General features: G+C 34.8%; 1 protein-coding gene across 1 annotated transcript in view; it reads right to left on the bottom strand.

The window, feature by feature from the left end:
- Positions 1-21035, bottom strand: part of LOC120624015 (serine/threonine-protein phosphatase rdgC) — a 92535-nt gene that overhangs the window by 8490 nt on the left and 63010 nt on the right. The window contains exons 9-10 of the mRNA XM_039890322.1: positions 15389-15538; positions 10251-10331 (exon numbers count right to left, since the gene is read on the bottom strand). Coding sequence (XP_039746256.1) covers positions 10251-10331; positions 15389-15538 — 231 coding nt within the window. The remainder of the gene's footprint in view (positions 1-10250; positions 10332-15388; positions 15539-21035) is intronic.

Below are 21035 nucleotides of genomic sequence, written 5' to 3' on the forward strand. Positions count from 1 at the left end.
TTTATGACATCTGAGCGGGATTGTGTGTGAGTGCATTTTCATTCATTAAATATTTAAGCGGTTTTAGTTAACTCATTGGTCAAATCAAGATCAATCATTTAGTCAATTGAAATAAATACAAAGTAAGGTTCTTATTCAATAAAACCCGTTAAATTCATTACAAGTAGAAGCCTTTGTGACAGAGCTAGTCGGGGAAGTACGTAAATGGACACAGCGCGGCATTTTTCTGCATATTTTTTTGGTACGACATAATGTTATTTATTATACGACTGCCTACAAAGAGTGTAACGTTTTTAAGAATCTATGTATGCATAAATGTGTGTCAGTGTTTATACTATATTCTGTATGAGGCCATTTTCAAATGAAAAATCGTGCAGTGTTCATCAATTGTGTGTGTATATTTTTTTAATTACGAAGTTGTTCGATCTCCGACATGCACCACTAAGTTTTCGGAGTTATGTACTTTTTTTAATTTAAGCTTGGCCAGCGTATTGGAGTGCGGAATAAACCCTTCTCATTCTGAGAGGAGACCCGTGCTCTTTAGTGGGCCGATATTGAGTTTATAATGATGATGATAATGATGACTTACTTGTTTTCCAAATTTAAAAAGACACGGCCAGTGATATTTGTAATTTTCGCGGCGTCTGAAGGCAACTGTCATTTAGTAATTATGTGAGGAAACTCCTCTGAGCAGACGAAGTTTACAAACTGTTTTAGAACAATTTATCGAGTTACCGCCAGATACTCAATATTACCTACAGATGCTAACATAATATAAAGTAAGAGTTTCGGTACGTTAAAAAGAATAAACGTTTGTAACAAGTAAAGCAATTTATCATAAAAGTGCTCTTGAGCTTGTAATTTAGCAGTAAGAAAATTCTTATTAATAAAGTGTAAGTATCTAGAGTTCACGAAGTTCATAAGCGGTTACATAGTACAGACATTTAACACTTTATCGAGTCACACTCAGGGGTCTGGGTCTGGGAACGACTGTATTATAATACAGCAAGGTTAGCAATAAACGAGATTGCTTCGCCAAAAAATGTTATTAAAACAGAGCAGTAAGTATATACTCGTAATTACAGAATATTGCAGAAGTTTTCTCATGCTCTTCTAATCGTACTTTATGCTACGTCTAAGCGGTAAAAAACAATTTTATGCACAAATACATAAAAGTGTAGTAAGTTATACCTAATTGAATTTGGTTCTGGGTTCTAGTCCTTTTGTTCATAAGAAACAACCTTTTTATGAGGAATTTATGTCTGATGCAATGGGAATATAAACATCTCGGATAGAAGGGATTGTTTTATGCTCTTGTTAAACATATTCATTGATGAACTAGCTTATTAGATTGTTTGTGACGAACCATTTAATTGTATAGCTCTATACACTAACTAAAATAAACTCCAGCTTATTTGTAACTTCACAAGAACTAGATTCTTGCGTAAAAAAATAAATAATTCAATTTACCTCAATCTGTCGCGAGTTTCTTGGCCACAAACCTACGCGATAGTAAATGCCGTCTTAAATAGATTAAGTTAAGCTCTAATTTGCCCTAACAGGATACTAGGCGAGAAATTGATGAAGGCGACAACAGAATTACCTATATCCCCGCGCGTAATCCCCTACCTATCTTACCTAACAAATAAAGTTTGTATATGGAACAAAGTAATAAGTTTTGCTCTTTTCCCAAGTGTGTTAGGAGAGGATTCTACTTCTAGGTTTTTTATAATAAGAAACTTATCTCGCCAATACGATAGGTTTTCCTTCTGTTCTATATGGAGATTTTATAAGATTTATAAATAAAAAAGAATTGTAGGAAATAACAATAATTAGCGGTGGTAGAACAGTGTTTCAGAACTAAGTGGGAGAGGAAGCCTGCATGCCTGTATGCCAGAATTCTCCATAATGTTCTCAATGGCGTTTGAAGTCTAGACATGTACCAGCGTTCTTGACTACTGCCTAAATCCTTATCATTCCAAGAGCCGTGCCCTGTGCTTTTGTTATCGAAAGTCAACAGATTATCTACGTATTGTGACGTTTAAGTTTTAATTGGCGGACTAAAATGATGGCTTTCAAAAGAAGAAATACTTTATTGCACGCGAATCATAAAAGAATAAAAATTTACGGATAATTGTTCACTGCAAAGGCGGCTATGCTGCAACCAATTTCTTATAGGCAACTTTGATTGAGAAATTCTGCGGCATTGGAGCAATATTGAGTTTTATGAATAAGTTAGGAAAGCGTCGTTAGGCGTTGATCACCTCTTTAACTTATATAGAACCCTTGGATCTTTAATAACAAGTGATACGATACACTCGAGTTCGGGGATTGTAATAACTACTAATAGGTAATAAAAGTGATTGTTATTTAGACATCGTTTATTTGTAATTTAGTCAGAAGGGACTTAGCTCTTAATCTTTCTCCACTATGTTATGAGAGAGGTGAACTAAGATACGAGATGAAATGAAATGTATTTATTTGTATGAATATGTGATAAAATGTTCTTAACAAAATAAAACGTCGCGACATATCCGGTCAGGCAACCCCAAGATACAATATTTGGTGAATTATATATAAATCAATCAATCTAGTTCTGAGGCTTAAATTGCAGAAATTTATCAATAATCATTCTTCATTGCTCAACAGCCACTTTTTCAAAGTATTTTTTAAATTTTTGATGCGGTAATACGGCTATGGATTTTGGAATTGTTTTTAATATTTTTACACACATGGCACTACAGTTTTTCAAATACATGGCTGTCTTACGTATAGTGTGTATTCCTCCATAGATCGAACTATTTTAAAAACATTAGCGTAATAAAACTAAATAGCATCAGCTATTTACGATACGTCGTAATAAGGTAAATTAGCCTATTATGGCGTGATAAAATCCAGGTAAGCAAAAGTAGTACAGTTAACAAAAAACAATTAGGGGATTGATTAAATCTTAAGGCATTAACTAGTTACGGCCACAGTACGGCGAATATGTATAGAGACCGATGTTAGGAAAGGTATTTTACATTTTAATTATTCTGACTTTTTTCTTTTTGTTCTTCTCCTAAGGCGATAATTAAGAGTGGAACAAAAAGAAAAAAGTGATGAATAGACCATAAATTTCCGTAAAACTTAGGTTATCTATATCAATAAGTGTAAAAAGGTTTATTTATGTTCTCCGTCTATGCATCAGTATATACACTATAGTCAGTGGCGTGCACTTCTTACATGCACAAATGCACTGCCTACCCTTAAATTTTTGTATAACTCATAATCGCATAAAATGGAAAATTTGGATTTTTCCATTTTATACCATCTTCTTTCTTTATACATATCCTGGTCAAAAACCCTGTCCGAGCCACTGACACACACACTAATACACACACTACACTAATCATGTCTTTTATAATATTTAATGCCATATTTCGTCATTTGTTTTATAAGTAGTTATCCATAAACTATGTAGTTCCATCTAGTTAGTGTAAGTGGCCTTGCCGTAATAACAAGATGTAAAATAAATAACTAAATAAATAATCAGATTGGCAAAGAATATAGAAAAATATAGCACACAAACGTCGTTACTTTTAAATAAAAAATAAAAAAAGTACTTTCAATTTAAATCAAAAAAAAACCTAAAACTTCATTTGAATCCAACGCCTTTGCAAATTGCGAATTTAATTCAATGTTATTATTGGGTCTCATATTTTCTTTTATTCACAGTCGACATAAAAAGCAGATAACCTGTTAATAAAAAAGCTTGTTTTATGTGTTTAAATCTACTATATATAAGCAATTAATAAGAAAATTACTGTGTATTAAAATATGGTGTTTAAATTACTTTAACATATTTTTTTTAAACATCGTATCTTCCATTTAATAATGGTACAAGATTACAGCCACTCTAACGTTCATAAGGATGGAATACTCTGAGGACCACGTGCCAGGCTTCCAAATAGGTATCAAATCAACCAATTTCTACGCTGAAGTTTATTTATACTACCAAGTAGGTAACAACAATGAAAGAAGAATCATAGAATAATTACATTAGCACTTGGTTCGAGGATATTACGGAAATGGAACCAGGATAACGGACTTCTACTAAGACGTCGTCGTGTAAGTAAAATATTTTTATTTTTTAAGCGTAACACCATTATAACCAAATCATGATAATATATATTTTGTTGTACAGCAGTTATGATAGCCTTAAATTTATCAAACTTACGATAATGATAAAACACAAAGAATTGCAAAATATAGGACGTTACATTACTTATACGTAACTTATTTTTATTTGTCTCTACAAACAGCTACGTTCACGTTGATCTAAATTTTTGTAATCAGCTTAAAAAAGATTCACCACTATGTAATTCAATGCATAGACTTTTTCTGAGTTTGCTTTTGTACAGTTCTGAAATAGAATATGTTTTATAGAGCCGGCTATATTGATGCTCCAGTGCCTGCATATTCTATTACATTTCATAACTCCTGGGGCGGGGCTCAAGAAACTTTGAACGACGACAAATACTGGAACTTCATTATGTAAACACTCCGTGTAGATCTTTGCACTGATATTTAACTAGATATCCAGTTTCCCGGTTTATCTACGGAACTACGTTAATCCACCTCCCGATCGCTTCCGAAAGTTGAATGAACATTGCTTAATCATAAGGAGTCGTCATTTTAAAAAGCATATTTAGGACAATTGAAAACTATTTCTTTATTTCATCAAACCTAACTTCGAGTAACCAGATGTTGATTTTATTTTTTTTACATTAACAAAGCTACCTATACCTAAAATCTCTAAAATATTCCCAATTACAAGTTTCAAAGAATAATTTGGTTCCATAATCTAGACCCTTATGATGATGATTATATTCAAACAATTTTAGAATGCAAACTGTCCACAAAATTAAAGCGTATATGGCATCTCTACTTATGAGAAGCGAGTCTGAGCAAACCAAAAGTAATACGATTAAAGAGGACAGCGTGGACTGATTAAGGCCTATGTAGAATGCTCCCATTTGACTACATTATAATTTAAATCTGTTTGTATTCACGTTTACGTGCAGAATTTACGGATAGAACATTTTGTTTTCGTATCCATCTATACTAATGTTATAAAGGGGATAAAAATGTTAATTATACTCTCTAAACTAATGTACCTACCGATTTTTAAAACAATGGGAAGAATTTCCTCAGCACTAAAATAAACATTTTATTTACGTAATAATAAAACTTTAGGCTGAAATAATGGTTTTCGTAAAATCTTTCGTAAAATTCGCTACCGAACGAAAAACCCAAAATTGTTCATCTGATATAATATTGTATTAACGATTTGTTTGTTACACTAGTTTGTATATAAAAACAAAGTAACAGTTGCCTGAAACTAAATCCGCTGTGAAAAATTTACAACTCGGTGAACAAACAAAAAATATGTGACTAAAGGGGAATAGAAGGGAGCGCTGGTGTCAAAGGCCGAAACCAAAATGGCGATGACTACTTCTAATTAAGAAATTTAAGCTTAATTTGCTATACTCCGCGAAAAGCAGGAGAATCTGTATGGTTTAATTATAATTTCTTCAATCCTCATACTCCACACCAAACAGATCTTCGGCAATGTACCCTCATATAATGTATAAATTCTCCTAATTAATTCTAAAATGTATAACAAAGGGATAAACATAGTTATATTATTACGTTACTTAGGCAGCTGACTTTGTAATAACTGTTCCACGTGAAGTCAATATCTCTCAACTTAGGTAATGTTGTGAACCCTCAGAAGTTCTAAAGATGTTAATATTTTTTAGATTGATCTGGTTATCGAAGGTTATACTAAATTAACCTTAATCATATAAACCCCTTATTGGCCCACTACAGGGCACGGCTCTCCACCCACAATGAGAAGGGTATAGATCGTAGTTTATTGCTTTTACCATGGAGAACTCTCAGGAATGCAAGTTTTCTCACGATGTTTTGGAGCTAGTGATATTTTTACTGCTTGAAATGCACATAACTTAGAAAAGTTAGAGATCCGTGCTGGGATTCGAACTTGGCCCCCCCGGAAGTGTAGCCGAAGTCCTAACCACTAGGCTTTCACCGCTTTATCTTAATGTACGTTAAACAACCAAACCCTCAATACCTACGCATCAACACATTACTGATACCGTACTATCTTTTTTTTTTAATCCCAATGAAAATTTAAATAATTTTAATATTTAGAAGGAAGACACTGACACTTGACTTGTTCAAACTAATTTTAACATGGTAGTAATATGATGATTCGTAAATTTCAAATTAAATCACAGGCCTTTTAGAACGAAGTTGGGTAAATATTCTCCCTTGCCTAGAATATTCGACATTTATAACTATTGCGTAAAAAAACTTCTGAAGATTTCTGTACATTTAATATATTTTGAACCTTTGATTGTCCAAAACTGATTTTTATTTCATTTTTGTCTGTCTGTCTGTCTGTCTGTCCGGGCATCACGTGAAAACTACTGAACGGATTTAAATAAAGTTTGGTATAGTGGTAGCTGACATCCCGGGTCAACATATAGGATACTTTTTATCCCGATAAACAATAAGCTGCCTCCGGGAAATGGGATGAATTTTTTTATCAATTTTACTTCATATCTACGTTAAATTTGCACCGATTTTGATAATTCTTTTTTTATTTGACAGTGTGTACTACCAAGCATGTATTATCTAATTTTAATGAAGGTCTGATGAATATTGTCTGCGATCAAGAACATAACAGATAACAGATAACAGCAAGTCGCAAGGCATATGGGACAACGATCGAATGCATGCGTACCATCCTACTAATATTATAAATGCGAAAATTTGTGAGAATAGATGCATAGATGGATGGATGTTTGTTACGCTTTAACGCCACGATGAATGAACCGATTTGGCTAAAATATGTTAGAGATACCTACAATATAGTCTGTTATAGCTCATATGCTTCTTTTTATCCCGGAAAAGAAAACAGCTTCTACAGGATAACATTTTTTTCCGCATTTGTCTTTCAAAATTCGCGCAACGGAGTTTTAGATGACGTGGTTTTTTGGATAGGCATAATTGAAATATCATAAAGCTTTTCTATTTTGTTTGGTTGAACGCGCTAATCTCAGAAAATGCTTTTTCGATTTTTATTATTTTTTTTGGATTGGTAGTAACAATTATGGCTATACAACATCACGCTACGACCAATGGCTACTATCATTAATGAAAAATATTGCAATAAATGCAAAAAATATCCTTTTCGAGAGATTCTGATGCGTGCGATACGTGAACTTTACCGTTACGCCAAACGACAGAAGTATGAAGTAAATACATCAGAATTGTTGGAATTGTTGTTTCTTTAAAGTTCTATAAAACAGTCCGCGACAACTTACGACAATTTTTTAAGTCGACTCATTCGCGGACGAAGTCGCTCGGGCCCGCTAGTTTCATAATAAATACACTGACCTTAGGCGTAAAATTATTGACACTTAATTTGACATTTCAAAATAAAATAAATACTTGGCTTCTTATGTTATCATATATATATATTATTATTAATAAGCTAAACAAACGTTTAAAGGAGTTCCTGTTTAAAATTTTAATTTTTAATTTATTTTAATTCTATTTTATTTTTTATCATTATAACCTTATTAATTAGAGTTTTATTTTTAGATATTTATTTTGTTATGCAGTTAAATTTAAAATGTAGTTAATGTTTAAATTATTTGTAAACGTTGTGAAAACCTGTAATAAGCTGAACATTTGACATGAAAAAATGTATTGGCTGTTGGCATTCCTATATAAATAAATATTCAACAAGGGTTCAAATAGCGCTTTGGAGCCTATTTAGACAAATTAAGGTTCAGCTTAATTAGCTGTATGAAACCTACCAGGGTCGTGCCACCTGTCGTCGTCCAAACATATAACCCCTTATATTATTTAACAAACCCTCGTCAGACTTCCTAGTTTTGTTTAGGAGTATTGACAGTTTGTCGCTTTAATAGAACGTGATACGATCAAGGCATACTCTCAAACACTATAAAAGGTCCAAAGCCCCTGATACAAAAGAAATGTGAACAATTTCATACAAATTGCCAGCTATTTTTCCCTGTCACTGTCGAAGGGCCAACTCTGATTCATCTGGAAAGAAAGACGTTTATGCTAATCTACAATAATATTATAATGTCTGGAGTTGGACCATTTTCAAATTTCATTCGATTCCTCTCAACCGCTATCTAAGGCGTGTGATTGAATAACGAACTTACAAACTTTTGCATTTATGATTCCTTTGAGCATTACTTGGATACCTTGACCCAGTATTTTTCGCATTATGTAAAAGGTACGAGTGTTTCATAGTATAACATCAACACATTAGCGGCCGTGCTGGTTAAATCATGAACATGACTTCCAAAACGATTTTTTTTTTAAGTTTGTAAAGGAAAACCTTAAACAGGAGATTTAAAATAATAAATAAAGAAGCCTTTTATTATTCCTTGATTGAAGTACAGAAAATGTAAGCAAAATAAAACATAATAAACAGAAAAATAAATAAAATAGAACAGGTGATTTAGTTAAGCGTAAAAAACTAGCATAAATTAAAGTAAAAAATGTGACTTCCAACTCAAAACTTCCCGGGTTGTATTCGTGGCCCCTTTGAAATAGAACTTCTAGAGAAGTAACAAATCACCAATAGGCACGTAACGAATGAAATTGAAGCGAAGAATTTTTCCTTTATAACCAAGTTTATCGAGTTACTAAACTTTTACTTCCTAAAACAATTTGTGTAGCTAACGACGACTCCAAACTCCAATAAATAAACAATTCTTAAAGAAGAAAATAAAATCTAAATATTGATAAAACATTTCCAACTGTTCGCTCAAAACCATTACATTACCGTGAAACCATCCCATAAATATAATAGGTATAAAAATATATGTTATTTGAGGATATTCAAACCGAGATAAATTCCGGACCATTCAAAATAACGCCGGTAAACGATTCTCTGTGAAACATATGCCCCTTTCCCCCATTCATCTTCCCGACAAGGGCTAAACATGTATCAACTCTCAATAAAAAGTGGAGTTTCGAAAATTCCGCCATCAAAATTGCTTGATGGTTTTGTGTCGGAGTTTCTATACAGATCTCAGACCCCTTGTATTAGTTCTGCCCACGCCAAGCGCATTAATCTTATTTCATTTACTAACTTACTCGTAGTTGTGAAAACAAATACTGCGGCTATTAGTAACAACGCTAACTACGACTAAAGTCTTACAGGCTTTTAGCCAAATTTTATGTTACACTTAGTTTGATTGTTTTTTTTTTAATCTACGGAATTGCGTTTACAACGACAAAACGAAACGAGTATCTATTTTTATTTAGGATACCGTAATAAAATCTGTCGAAATGGATTACAGATAAAAGCTTTAATCCATGAATTTCATAAAGCTTTTCAGACGCAATGATGCAATTTATTATAAAGCTTAAAACGAATAATACTGATTCGACTCCAATTTAGTTTGTATGGAACTGAAATCGTTCATCAGAATTCTTTCACTGTTATCGGTACGCGAGCTATAAATAAATCATATAATCAGAAAGGAACGTATTCCTCAAGGGTACCGCGAATCGAATTGCCATCTTCGTTGGTGATAATAAAGCAAGCATCTTCTACCGAGAAAAATATATTTTTTACTAAACATAGCTTTTAGCTTTAGTAGATAGTTTTTTTTTGGGGTTTTGTATCAAAACCTCTGTCAAAACTTCATATTATATTTACAGTAACTGCTTGCTTTCGACTTGAAATTTTTTAAGTAATCTTCTAAGTGAAAAATCCCAACTATATAATTTGATAGAAGTTAATGTTAATATTATCTGATATAAAACGACCTTCCTAACTATTACAGTCTTAACGAAATCAGCATCAAAAACTGGGTCGAAATATAGACAAATCCCATATGATTATTGTGGTATGTACCCGTTGAAATTTTTTTAAGAAATGTAATCAACATTTCAACAACCATGAAAATCTTAGTTTTGAATCTTTTGTCAATGTTTTGTTTTTACACATGTTAGGTATATAAATATTATATTCTATTATTCCAAAGTACGAAAACCTGTCTTACACTTGACCGGTTTTCCCTTCTTGAGTTAAGCCGACGCGGCAGTTCTATTTAAGGTAAAATGCTCTTTATTTCAACAGTAAGCGCGATCGATCTCCCCAATGAAATGAATGATTGATACAAGCTCACCTGCTTCCATTCCACCTTATCAATACCTTCGGCGCCCGGCGCCGCGCCTTCGTTCATTGGCGGCCGCAGAAGAGATACGTACTGAAACAAGAAACATATATCAATATCGCTGGAGTAAAGTTATGAACCGCAACCGATGCTGGAATGATTAAAAATTACCCATGATTCCTTATTTTGTCAGATCGACATTTTATTTTCAAGGGTTATGGCCGTAGTTTCCCACGCTGGCCCAGTGCGGAATGTAGAATTCCGCATGCCTTTGAGAACATTATGGAGAACTCTCAGGCATGCAGGTTTCCTCACGATGTTTTCCTTCACCGTTGAAGCAAGTGATATTATAATTGCTTAAAAAGCACATAACTTAGAAAAATTAGAAGTGCGTACTAGGATTCGAACTCGGCCCCCTCGGTTTTATATATGGAAACAGCACACCGCAAAAAAGGTGAACGATCATAATAACATTATCAAAATTTGTAGCAAATGTAATAAAATATTGATTTAAAAATTTATTTTCTTCTCGCTCTAGGTTTTAAGAGTTTCTAGCCCTGAAAAGTCTTTACTGACTATAGGGAATGCAAGCGGCTGGCAAAAAATAAACAGTCACGAAAACTATATTTGTCCACTAAAAACCTACTCACATAAAACTTAAGGCTAATTTTGGGCTGAAACAGTTATTAATACATTTTTTTTATTTTGCAAATGAAAGTTGAATAATATATTATGATATTTATGTTTAATTTAAAACAATAATTGTAAGCTATGAATAAAGTACCTTCTAGTAGCTACACAACAAAGTGATCATCGAGGAACCTTTTTAGCCTTGCATTAAAAGAAAGGACGAGCTAGCTTGTTTGAAACTTTAATATGCGGTAATGTAGAGTAAAAGTTAGAGTGCCATGGGCACTTAAGTTTGCTTTTAGACTTTAACCTGTTTATTTTACAAGTAAAACGAGTAAGCATTTTACTATTATATTAGTCTACTGTAGTATTTTGTTTAACAAGTAGTTTTAGTTTTTTTTGTAACAACTAGTCTTTCTTTATTTATTTATAAGAAATATAAATCGTTCTACTATGACAAATGCGAAAGTGTGTGTGTTTATTTAGTTGTTCGACACGCTTGACGAGCTCGACATCACTTTCGGGGGCCGAGTTCGAATCCAAGCACGCACCCTTAACTTTTGTATGTTATGTGCGTTTTAGGTAATTAAAACACTTGCTTCAACGGTGAAGGAAAACATCGCGAGGAAACCTGCATGCCTGAGAGTTCTCCATAGTATCCTAAAAGGTGTGGAGTCCACCAATCCGTACGAAGCCAGCGTGGTGGACTACGGCCTTACGTGCTCTATAGTGGATGGGTAATGGGTTGACAATGATGATGATCATGATGATTAGTATATATCTATATAAATACTATCCGCGTTCTAGTCCTATGTTACTCGCCGTCAATGACCAAGTTGATTGGTTGCTTACAAACAAACACACTATGCCCTCTATAATAGTTAGGATTAGATAACCAAGCGATAAAATATATTTATATATAACTTCTAAGTACTAGCTACCGCCCGCGACTTCGTATGCGTGGACTTCAGAGTTGTGTCTAAAACTTCGCTCGTTAACAACTTTTAATCTTACCAGGGGAACTATTTGAGAGATCGGTATAGAAAGTATATGTCCTTTTCCATAGCATAGGTGACATGAAAAACATTTCAGCTCAGCTTAGCTCGTAAACGATTTTCAATTTTCCCTCAGGGACTACTTAAGGAATCGGGATGTGAACAAATGTTTTTCACCATGCCAAATTTTATCCAAATCCGTTCAGCCGTTTTTGCGTGATTAAGTAACAAACATCCACACTTTAACTTTTATAATATTAGTAGGAAGTAGGACAACGCAATGCTAAGACGTCAGACGTTTTTATCAGCTATGGCAAAATGTACTTTAGCTCGAAGTACATAGTAGATACTCTGTGAGTGAATAAATGCAGATTCAGTGAAGCTGCACAAATGAAATTCCACGCTATGCGCCTCGTGTTTGAGCGTAATAGTAATCCCTCGTGAACTCAGTGGCTAACATTTATTTTTATTTTACTACAAATTAGCCCTTGGAATGTTACAAACGCAACGTCTATCTCGGTAGTGTAGTGACAAGCCACGGCCAAAACTTCCCGGAAATTCAGATATTCCCAAATAGCAGGGAAGCAAACCCGGGACCTCCAACAAAAAACCACAGCGATCAAAAACTTAACTGCATTATACCCGTAAGAAATTGTTATTATTAAAACCTACTCTATTGCAAATTTCGTTACCTGAATAATAAGGCAAATGGCCGGAAATTCAGCCCACTAATGCAATGGCAACCATATTGCACCATTTTTTACTGTTAATGAATAATTAGAAATAAATTTAATTATTGGGGCAGTTGGTCTTGAAACTGTCTCGACAACTGTCAGTCAGATGAAATTAAAATAAAAAATCCTCCGCCCAAATTATTCTAGAAATTTTTAGCTTCGTTAGTGCTTTTAGACTCGTAGGTATAGGATCACAACTATACAAAGCGAATTATAAAGTATGTTATCAGAAACGGCGACTCTACGGCATAGCGCCGTAGCGCGTCAACAAACTTCGATAGAGATCCATACAAAACTACACAGGGCGGATCAACCGTAGTTTTTCACGGCATAAAACCCTGTTTTTTCTAGAGATCTGGGTACCATAATAAGTACATAAGTATTCGAAATCAATATTGTTAAATACTTAAAGTTATGTCAAGAATATTTATACCTGCACTGCACCATCAACAACATCGGCATAAAGCGGTAACAGAAATACATCATCTGTGAAAATTTTACCTGTCTAACTTACACGGTTCACAAGCAGCCTGGTGACCGATGGACAGACAGCCAGACGGACGGAAAATCGAATCCTATCCTGACGCGCTATTGAGTTCTAAGCAGTTGTGCGGGAGACCCGTATGGGCGCCCGCAACAAAGACTAATTTGAGGTGGTAGAAAACCGTTTCGCAGTGACCTGAAATACTCCGTACGGAATACAGTCCAATGGATCATGTACGTACGAATTAAACGGAACACTCATCTCAGAACACCTGAGAAGAACCGAACGGGTCACACAGCTATCTATTAAACTAGCCTTTGTAGAAGAACATTTTCATCTATAACTTTACTACTATATATATACTAGCTGTTGCCCGTAACTGCGTACGCGGTGAAATTTTGATTTGCCCTGAAATTAGAAGAAAGCCTACCGCCTAAGCCTATCTCCAGCAAAACCTCCAAATCAGTTTCATGATTTAAACATTATCAGGTCACAATCAAACAGAAATACAGACCCTCAAGTTTATATTATTATCTACATCTAATTTATAAAAGCAAAGTTTAGAAAATCCAAAATAAGGATTTTTACCTTAGGATGACTCAAGCGGATGCCCACGACTTCGTGAGCGTAGAATTCCTGATCTCCAGTGAGCTTGAGAAGATCTCCGTTAGTGCCTATACCCTTAAAAAGCTAACGCCAAATTTCTTTAAGAGACACTTTGGCGTTTATAGTTATATTATTATATTGCGGTTTATGGCCTAATAATTTTACCTAAGCGAAGAACCGTAAATAATCAGTTCAGACCGTATGCTGCTGTTCTAATTTGACCATCTACTGGGCCGGTTTCCGCAATTAAAACTTCTCCACTTTCGAAGGTGCATCCCTGACTTATTAGCCCATTTATTTTCACAACATTACTATTCATTAATGCAAACTTTAAAAACATAGGATTATCATATAAACTTCCAATCCCTATGTTATCCCATAAGGGGTAGATTCGGATAAAATGTTTTACAAGCTATGCTTTACAAGTACCTAATATATTTTCTAAATTTCAAGTTCTTAGACTTGAAAATTAAAAAAATAATTCTTTATAGGTCTTTAATGGAATTAATCCTCTAAAGGTGATATCCAAAAAAACGTCAATATAAGTATTTTTAATTTATAATTACTAAACTAGATGCGAATTTCGGTGTCTCTAACTTCAATTTTCACTTTTTAACTTTCTTTTAAATTCCCCCTTAACTTTCTTTTAAATACGGTCGAGAGCATCACCATAGCTCCCGTAGAGATATCAGTTCGATTCAAAAAAGTATTATATTTGATAGCCCAATTCTTAGGGAAGGAGCCAAGCAAAATGCAGGCAGGTTACGTATTGGTATATTATGTAGGATAGCGGCGAAATAGTTATCAGAAGTAGTAGTCGGACGAAGCCGCGGGGGACCGCTAGTTTTATATTATCTGCTGGCTTAATGCTCACCTTGGGTACAAGTCTGTTATTGTAATTGTATGCTTTTATAAAGTCTGCTATTGTTAGACCGCAAAGGCCAACTAAAGAAAATTTTTTTATGAAAGAGCTCACAATTGGCATGACTATTCAAGTTATTTTCACTTTTCTCTCGATTACTGTAACTTTTTTCACAATAAGTTATTACAGTAAAAAACATGCACGGCTTGTTGTTACCATATATATTGTGCATTTTATTTTTTCATTACCATCAATCAACTTTCATCATATCAACTTGATATGATGTCATTAATCGACCTCTAAGGCAAAGTTATAATAGCAGGCTCGGGCCCAATCTTCCTATAAAAACCCTTGTAATATCCTCCAAATCCATAAAAAAATATAGATTTTTAGTTTTCTAGAACACTTGCCTGGTGGAAGACTTCGGCGGTGGCTAGTTATCACCCTAACGAAAAATACGTGCCGCCAAGCGGTTTAGCGTCCTGCAGGAGTCAAAAATTATATCCCCTGACAAGGGATATAAGGGAATATGAGAAGTTTACCCCCGTTTAATATTACATATATATTATTTGAATATTATTTCCACTAGTGCGCCAGTGCTCTGAGAGTTGATAAAACTGTGAGAGAAGATAAATTTTGTATCCTGTCCCCGGGGAGATAATTGTCTAATGCCCATGCTAGCCGCCCTGGGACGATGTCGCTTAGAAACCGATAAGGGGTCAAATGTAGCTGCTACACCTCTAACAGCTTAGACTGCTGCTATCTCAGACTGTACCATCACATATGAACTGGTAAGATTGCAGCTAATTTATAAAAAACCAAAAAAAACTTGGACTTACCTTGTCCCGCTCTAGGCTTCGCACCATATCTAAGTCAGTCGTGTCCGAAATGCCGCCATGAACGACAAACACGCGGTTGTTGATGATGGTCCCAAGAGGCAGCCAGCGGTATACGTTCTCGATCAGCTTCAGAAGGCGTTCCGCATTGTGCTGTCAATATCATACTGTTATCAACAAAAAGTATTCATATTTTCTCTATGGGCATATCATTAAATATTGGATAGAATCAGGCGTTATTTTGCGGAATAACATGATATACAATGAAAGTTAATCTTTGCTTTTAAACGCGAAAAGCAGGAAAATCTGTATGGTGCAATTTATTTTATACTCTATACAAAAATCTTCTTTCGCAAAATGTACTCTCTACCCACGTTTCGCTCCGTACAGCAGCGTACAGATTTTCCTGTTTTTCGCGGATAATAGCAAATTAAACTTAATCTTCATCGGTCATAACATATTATAAATTATAATCGGCATCAAATGTCCCTTTTAATGACCCGCTGCTAGATAAAGGTCTTATCTCTCATACGAATGACGATTTAAGACTATACACCCATCCCGCTGCTCAAATGTAGGTTGAGGGGCTTTAACTATTATTATCACATGGTAATGATAATTACGGATAGCGGAGTTGGAAAATTACCTGCCTGACGCGGCATTCGTACCCGCATCTCACGTGGAGGGCACGCACTAGACCAATGAGGCATTTATTATAGTAGGCCAAATTATAAACCCGGGACTTCTGGCATATACCTATAGCGATCCTCATTGGCGTGGTATGGGTATACCCATACAAGTGATACAAGGTATGCACAGAGTATGCACTAAGCTGGCAGATGATATAAAAAGTAATGTCTAAGTAAGACCACTCCGGCAAATAATAGAGAAATCGCAAACAGGAAATATTTTTCTCAAGGGAGCTTCGATCCTCACAACGACGCGTGAAGAATTTCTAAATTAGCTCAGATCAGTAGTGCGATTGCGTAAGGTTGTTTACGGATCGTTAATTACAATTAGTTTTAAATGGTTATAGGTAACTTTTTATTGATTCCTTCTAAATAACCAAAAATGACCAATGGTTCGAAAACCAAAATATAAGGATTTTTAAGAGCGTTAAAACGTTAGTTTTACTTAATAAGGTTACCATAAAACTATTTTTTCTCTTTAAATTGAATTAATATCTAAATGAAACTTGCGTTACCAACAGCTCTGTTTGCGTCTATATTTTACCAAAAGTATAAGTACTTTAAATTGTCTGAATGAATACCATAACTTTTTAACATAATAGTGCCTCTGAGATCTTAAGGCTTTAACCGAACCATTTGCCACCCTTCCCATAATCACGTACGAATCAGCAATTTAGGGATCCGATATTATGAACGACGGCGGGTGCGAATTCATAAACTGACATAAACGGCCCAGATAAGCTAACTCAGAGTGTAGCTTTTCTTACTATTTATTATCATGGTAAGATCAGGATCACAGGTCAAGGCTAGCTTTTATCGAATAAAAATGGCAGGTTTACCCTTGACCGCGATCTTCTCAAGGTAAAGGCAATATAAGGTTGCGTTCTGCAAAATGGCTGATAGTGAAATCAAAAAATATAGTTCGAATAAGCTAATATTATATAAAAAAAAGCGAATTTCCAGGCAATAGTAGCAACTAAAGACAAAGTTATATCAAATTTATATTCAACAAGCGGTTACCTATCGTCCGCAAATAATTTCTGAGATCCCGAATGTATTATATATATCTAAATAGCTTTTGAATCTTTACCCGCTATTGGGATAAAATCTGCCTACTTTCTGAGCGCGAGACATAAAAGATTACCTAATGCTTTCCGGAGGGATTTTGTCGGCCACACGCATTACTGAATAGAATTTACGTGTTAGCGACATCTCCGCAAATTTCCACTACTTAGCTTCGGCATACGTGAAGACATTTCTAAGTTATGGACGCGTCTTTAACTCTAACCTAATAAAGTACAACAAATTTCTAAAAAAATATAGATAATATAATATATATAATATAGCAGCTTCATTTTTGTGCCTTTTGGAGTAGAGACTTTGGGACCGTGGGGTCCGGAGGCAAGAGCCCTTTTCAAAGAATTATCAAAAAGGGTTATCGAGTCTACCGGTGATCCTAGAGCGGGCAGTTACCTTGGCCAACGAATTAGTTTGGCCATCCAAAGGGGCAATGCTGCCAGCATCTTGGGAACTGTGCCTCGCTGCGGTGGTTTCGAGGACGTTTTAGATTTTATTTAGTTTTTAAATAGTTTATTTTAGGTTATAGTTATGTATTAATAAAAATTATATTTTATTTAATAAATAAATACAAATTTCTTTAAATATATCAGGCAATTAAAAAAAATGTTGCAACGGTCAAACTTCATTAAAGTGGCGCAGTTGCAACGAAAATCTTTTAATTTTTATTCATGCAGATAGAGTTCCTTAAAAAAACTCCCGTAGAATACAATTTTGTTTTCAAAATTACTCCTTTATGGATAAAAAATTTCTTCAGATTCAGCCTTTTGTTAAGCTTCGGGTAACAGAATGAATAATATATTAAAGGTAACTTAGAATTTGTAAAAACTTGTTCACTATTGCTGACACTGTTCCTAGATGTGCCTTCCCAAGCGGATAATGTTCGGGTTCGTTAGCGGTAAGCACTAGTAATTTGTAGAGCTAAAATGATCGATTGGCACAGCGCCTCGAAGTGTTTTATTTATTGACAGAAAACAATCTATACGATTTATACTGCATGTTTAATCGTATATTTGAAATGCGAAAGTTTTCATGGATGGATATATTTTGGGTTTACGGATCAGGATGAAATTTAGCACAGAGACAGATTATTGTCTGGAATAGCTCAAGTTACTTTTTATCCCGAAAAATCGTCGGTTCCCGTGGGATGGATTTGTTTTTGTTTCCCACAGAAAGTTACAGAAAGCAGCAAGACGTCCACATATATATTTCTAATGAAGTCGCGCACAACAATAACAGCTTTATGTGATGTTAACAATTTGTTTATAGGATATATGTTCATACTAGCTACGCTTTGCGCAGTTATCCGCGGGGAACAAGTCTGTACACGTTTTTTTTTATTACGTGTACCGCCTTGTTCATCGTGAGGAACACCGCGAGGCCCTGCTAATAAAAATCTAATTTTGGGAAAGGTTGATATGCCAAACTACAGCTATAGTCAGTGGCGTACACTTCATACATGCACGTAAGCACTGCCTACCCCAATTTTTTTTTATAACTCGTATAAGAGGGGATTTTTTCCATTTTATGCCATGTTCCTGCTTTATGGATACCCTGGTCGAAGACCCGTAAGAGACGTAAAATTATGCATTTCACAAATTGCTTATGAACCATGGAATATCCGGGATATAGAGTAGCCTAAGGGTCAATCCGGGGTATAATATAAATCTATTTCCAATCCTAATTTCATTCAAATTCTAGTAGTTGTTGCGTGAAAAAGCAAAAACCAAACATCAATACATTTTCACAAACTTAGTGCGATATCAAGATTATTTATTTAATAGAGGCAAAAGAAATACATATTCTGTTAAAACTTCAACTATCTACCTATTACCGCTGACAGACAGACTAACAGTTTTGTTAAAAGGATCCTGCTGTCACCCGTCGCGACCTAAAGAATTTGGTCGCTCAATATTTGTGATATAATGGTTCTATTGTGTACGCTTTCGGAAGCATTGTCGAATAAAGTACGTTCCGGTGTCACCTGCCGATGCGATAGACAGCAGCGTAAATTGACAAGTCATCCAATACAAAAGTGATTATAATGAAAAACAGAAAACTCCTTTTTATACTAGTCCAGTAAAATAGAGACTAATTCTCGTGACTAAGAGGCTAAGAGCCCCCAAATGGATTCAGAATTAGTCGGGAAATCTACAACGGAAATTCACATGAGTTCAGTCGTATATTAAAGAGAGGGACATTGACCCACTGCGTTCTTATTACAATAGGTTGATGATTATAACTAAGACGGACGGCTAAACGTGCTCTCAGCAGGTCCAGGGTGAGCTCGCTCCTATTTCCTATATCTTTCCTAATTCCTAGGTAGTACTGAAAATATCGGCAGAAAAATCTGTTATGATTAATTGGTTTTTGTTTATTGGTCAGATCTTTAAATCGAATTCAGCACCCTATGACCTATCGAGACAGGTTATACTAGATAGGTATATCTTTTCATAATGCAAAGTCAAATAGGTGTATAGTATGTTTGAGTTATTTCGTTTATGCAATATAGGCATATAACAATTCAATGTTATCACAACTATTCAGTATTCACAAACTTTATCATAATGTATAATATTCACAATATTATTATTGTGGAATTATTATCGTACAAGATGTTTAAAGTTTAGATAGGTCGGTTAAGGTGCTCGGTTATCCGATAATTGGACGATTTGCAAAGGAACTTATAATAAATGTAATCTAAGTAAATTAAATATGAAGCTTGATTTGCTATACTCTGCGTAAAACAGAACGATCTGTATGATGTAATTTATGATTTCTTCAATTTGAATACTCCACACCAAACAGATCTTCGGCAGTGTGCACTTTTCACTCCGACACCGGAGCATCCTCAGAAAATGTTGACTTTCTAATGAATAATTTGTAGCTACATTATAGCTACAAATTAATATCATGGAATTTAGCAAAGTAAGCTTCTAACCAAAATTTGGAAACTAAGATTTTTTTATTCCACTGCAAGTTAGCACCTGACTGCAATTTCACCTAGTGTTTTCCCAGTGATGATGAAGTCAAAGATGTTATCACACTAACTAGTATAACAGTAAAATTGAACACAACCCCCAATCGGCTTCTACGCGTCATTGAACCAGCAGGCTAAATACCTAGGACGATCGTCCTAAGGTTTTACTGCAAAAATTCAATATTATAAATATATAATAAATATTTAGATAATAATCTTTGATGCTATACATTCATAATAATAATAATAACAATAAAAAATGGCTTTGTTTACCACAACAAATTCTAACAACAACAAACAAATAAATTTAAAAAATAAAATAAAAAGTACTAGTAGTTTTAGTACTTTAAGTGGTCGTTATGGTCAATGGCTCACCTTCTCAGCTCCGTGTTTCAGTACCATGAACGTAAGGTTCCTTATCAAAGATATTCATGTTATGAACCATAAATGGGCTACGTAACCAAATGGTGATTTACCTTAAGTCGACGGCAAATATATAAATAAGACTAGGTACTTTATGAAAACACTCCGCAAGTAAAGGGCGACAATATATGACCGTGGCTTAGACATTTTGTAGGATTAAGCCTATCACGTTCTAAATATATTGCCCACCCTTTATGCTTATTTATACTAATACTAATAATTCAAGGTTTCCGACTGGTTTTTGTAGGTTGCTCCTAAATACCTTGTTGGTTAGCATGTTCATCTACGACTATATTGAGGTTTTCTGTAAAAAAATCTCAGTACCAGCGCGGAGTTGGAAAATTGGCGTCGTCTACCCGCGTGTCACAGAGAGCATTTTAAGTGGTCATTATCAAATTTATGTGTTATCATCATTAAAGCCCGCCCATCCGCACTGGAGCAGCTTGATGGGTATGTACTCAGAGAGAGGAGCCTATATCCT

The sequence above is a fragment of the Pararge aegeria genome, chromosome 5 (assembly GCF_905163445.1).
Source record: "Pararge aegeria chromosome 5, ilParAegt1.1, whole genome shotgun sequence".
In the NCBI taxonomy this organism is placed as follows: Eukaryota; Metazoa; Arthropoda; class Insecta; order Lepidoptera; family Nymphalidae; genus Pararge; species Pararge aegeria.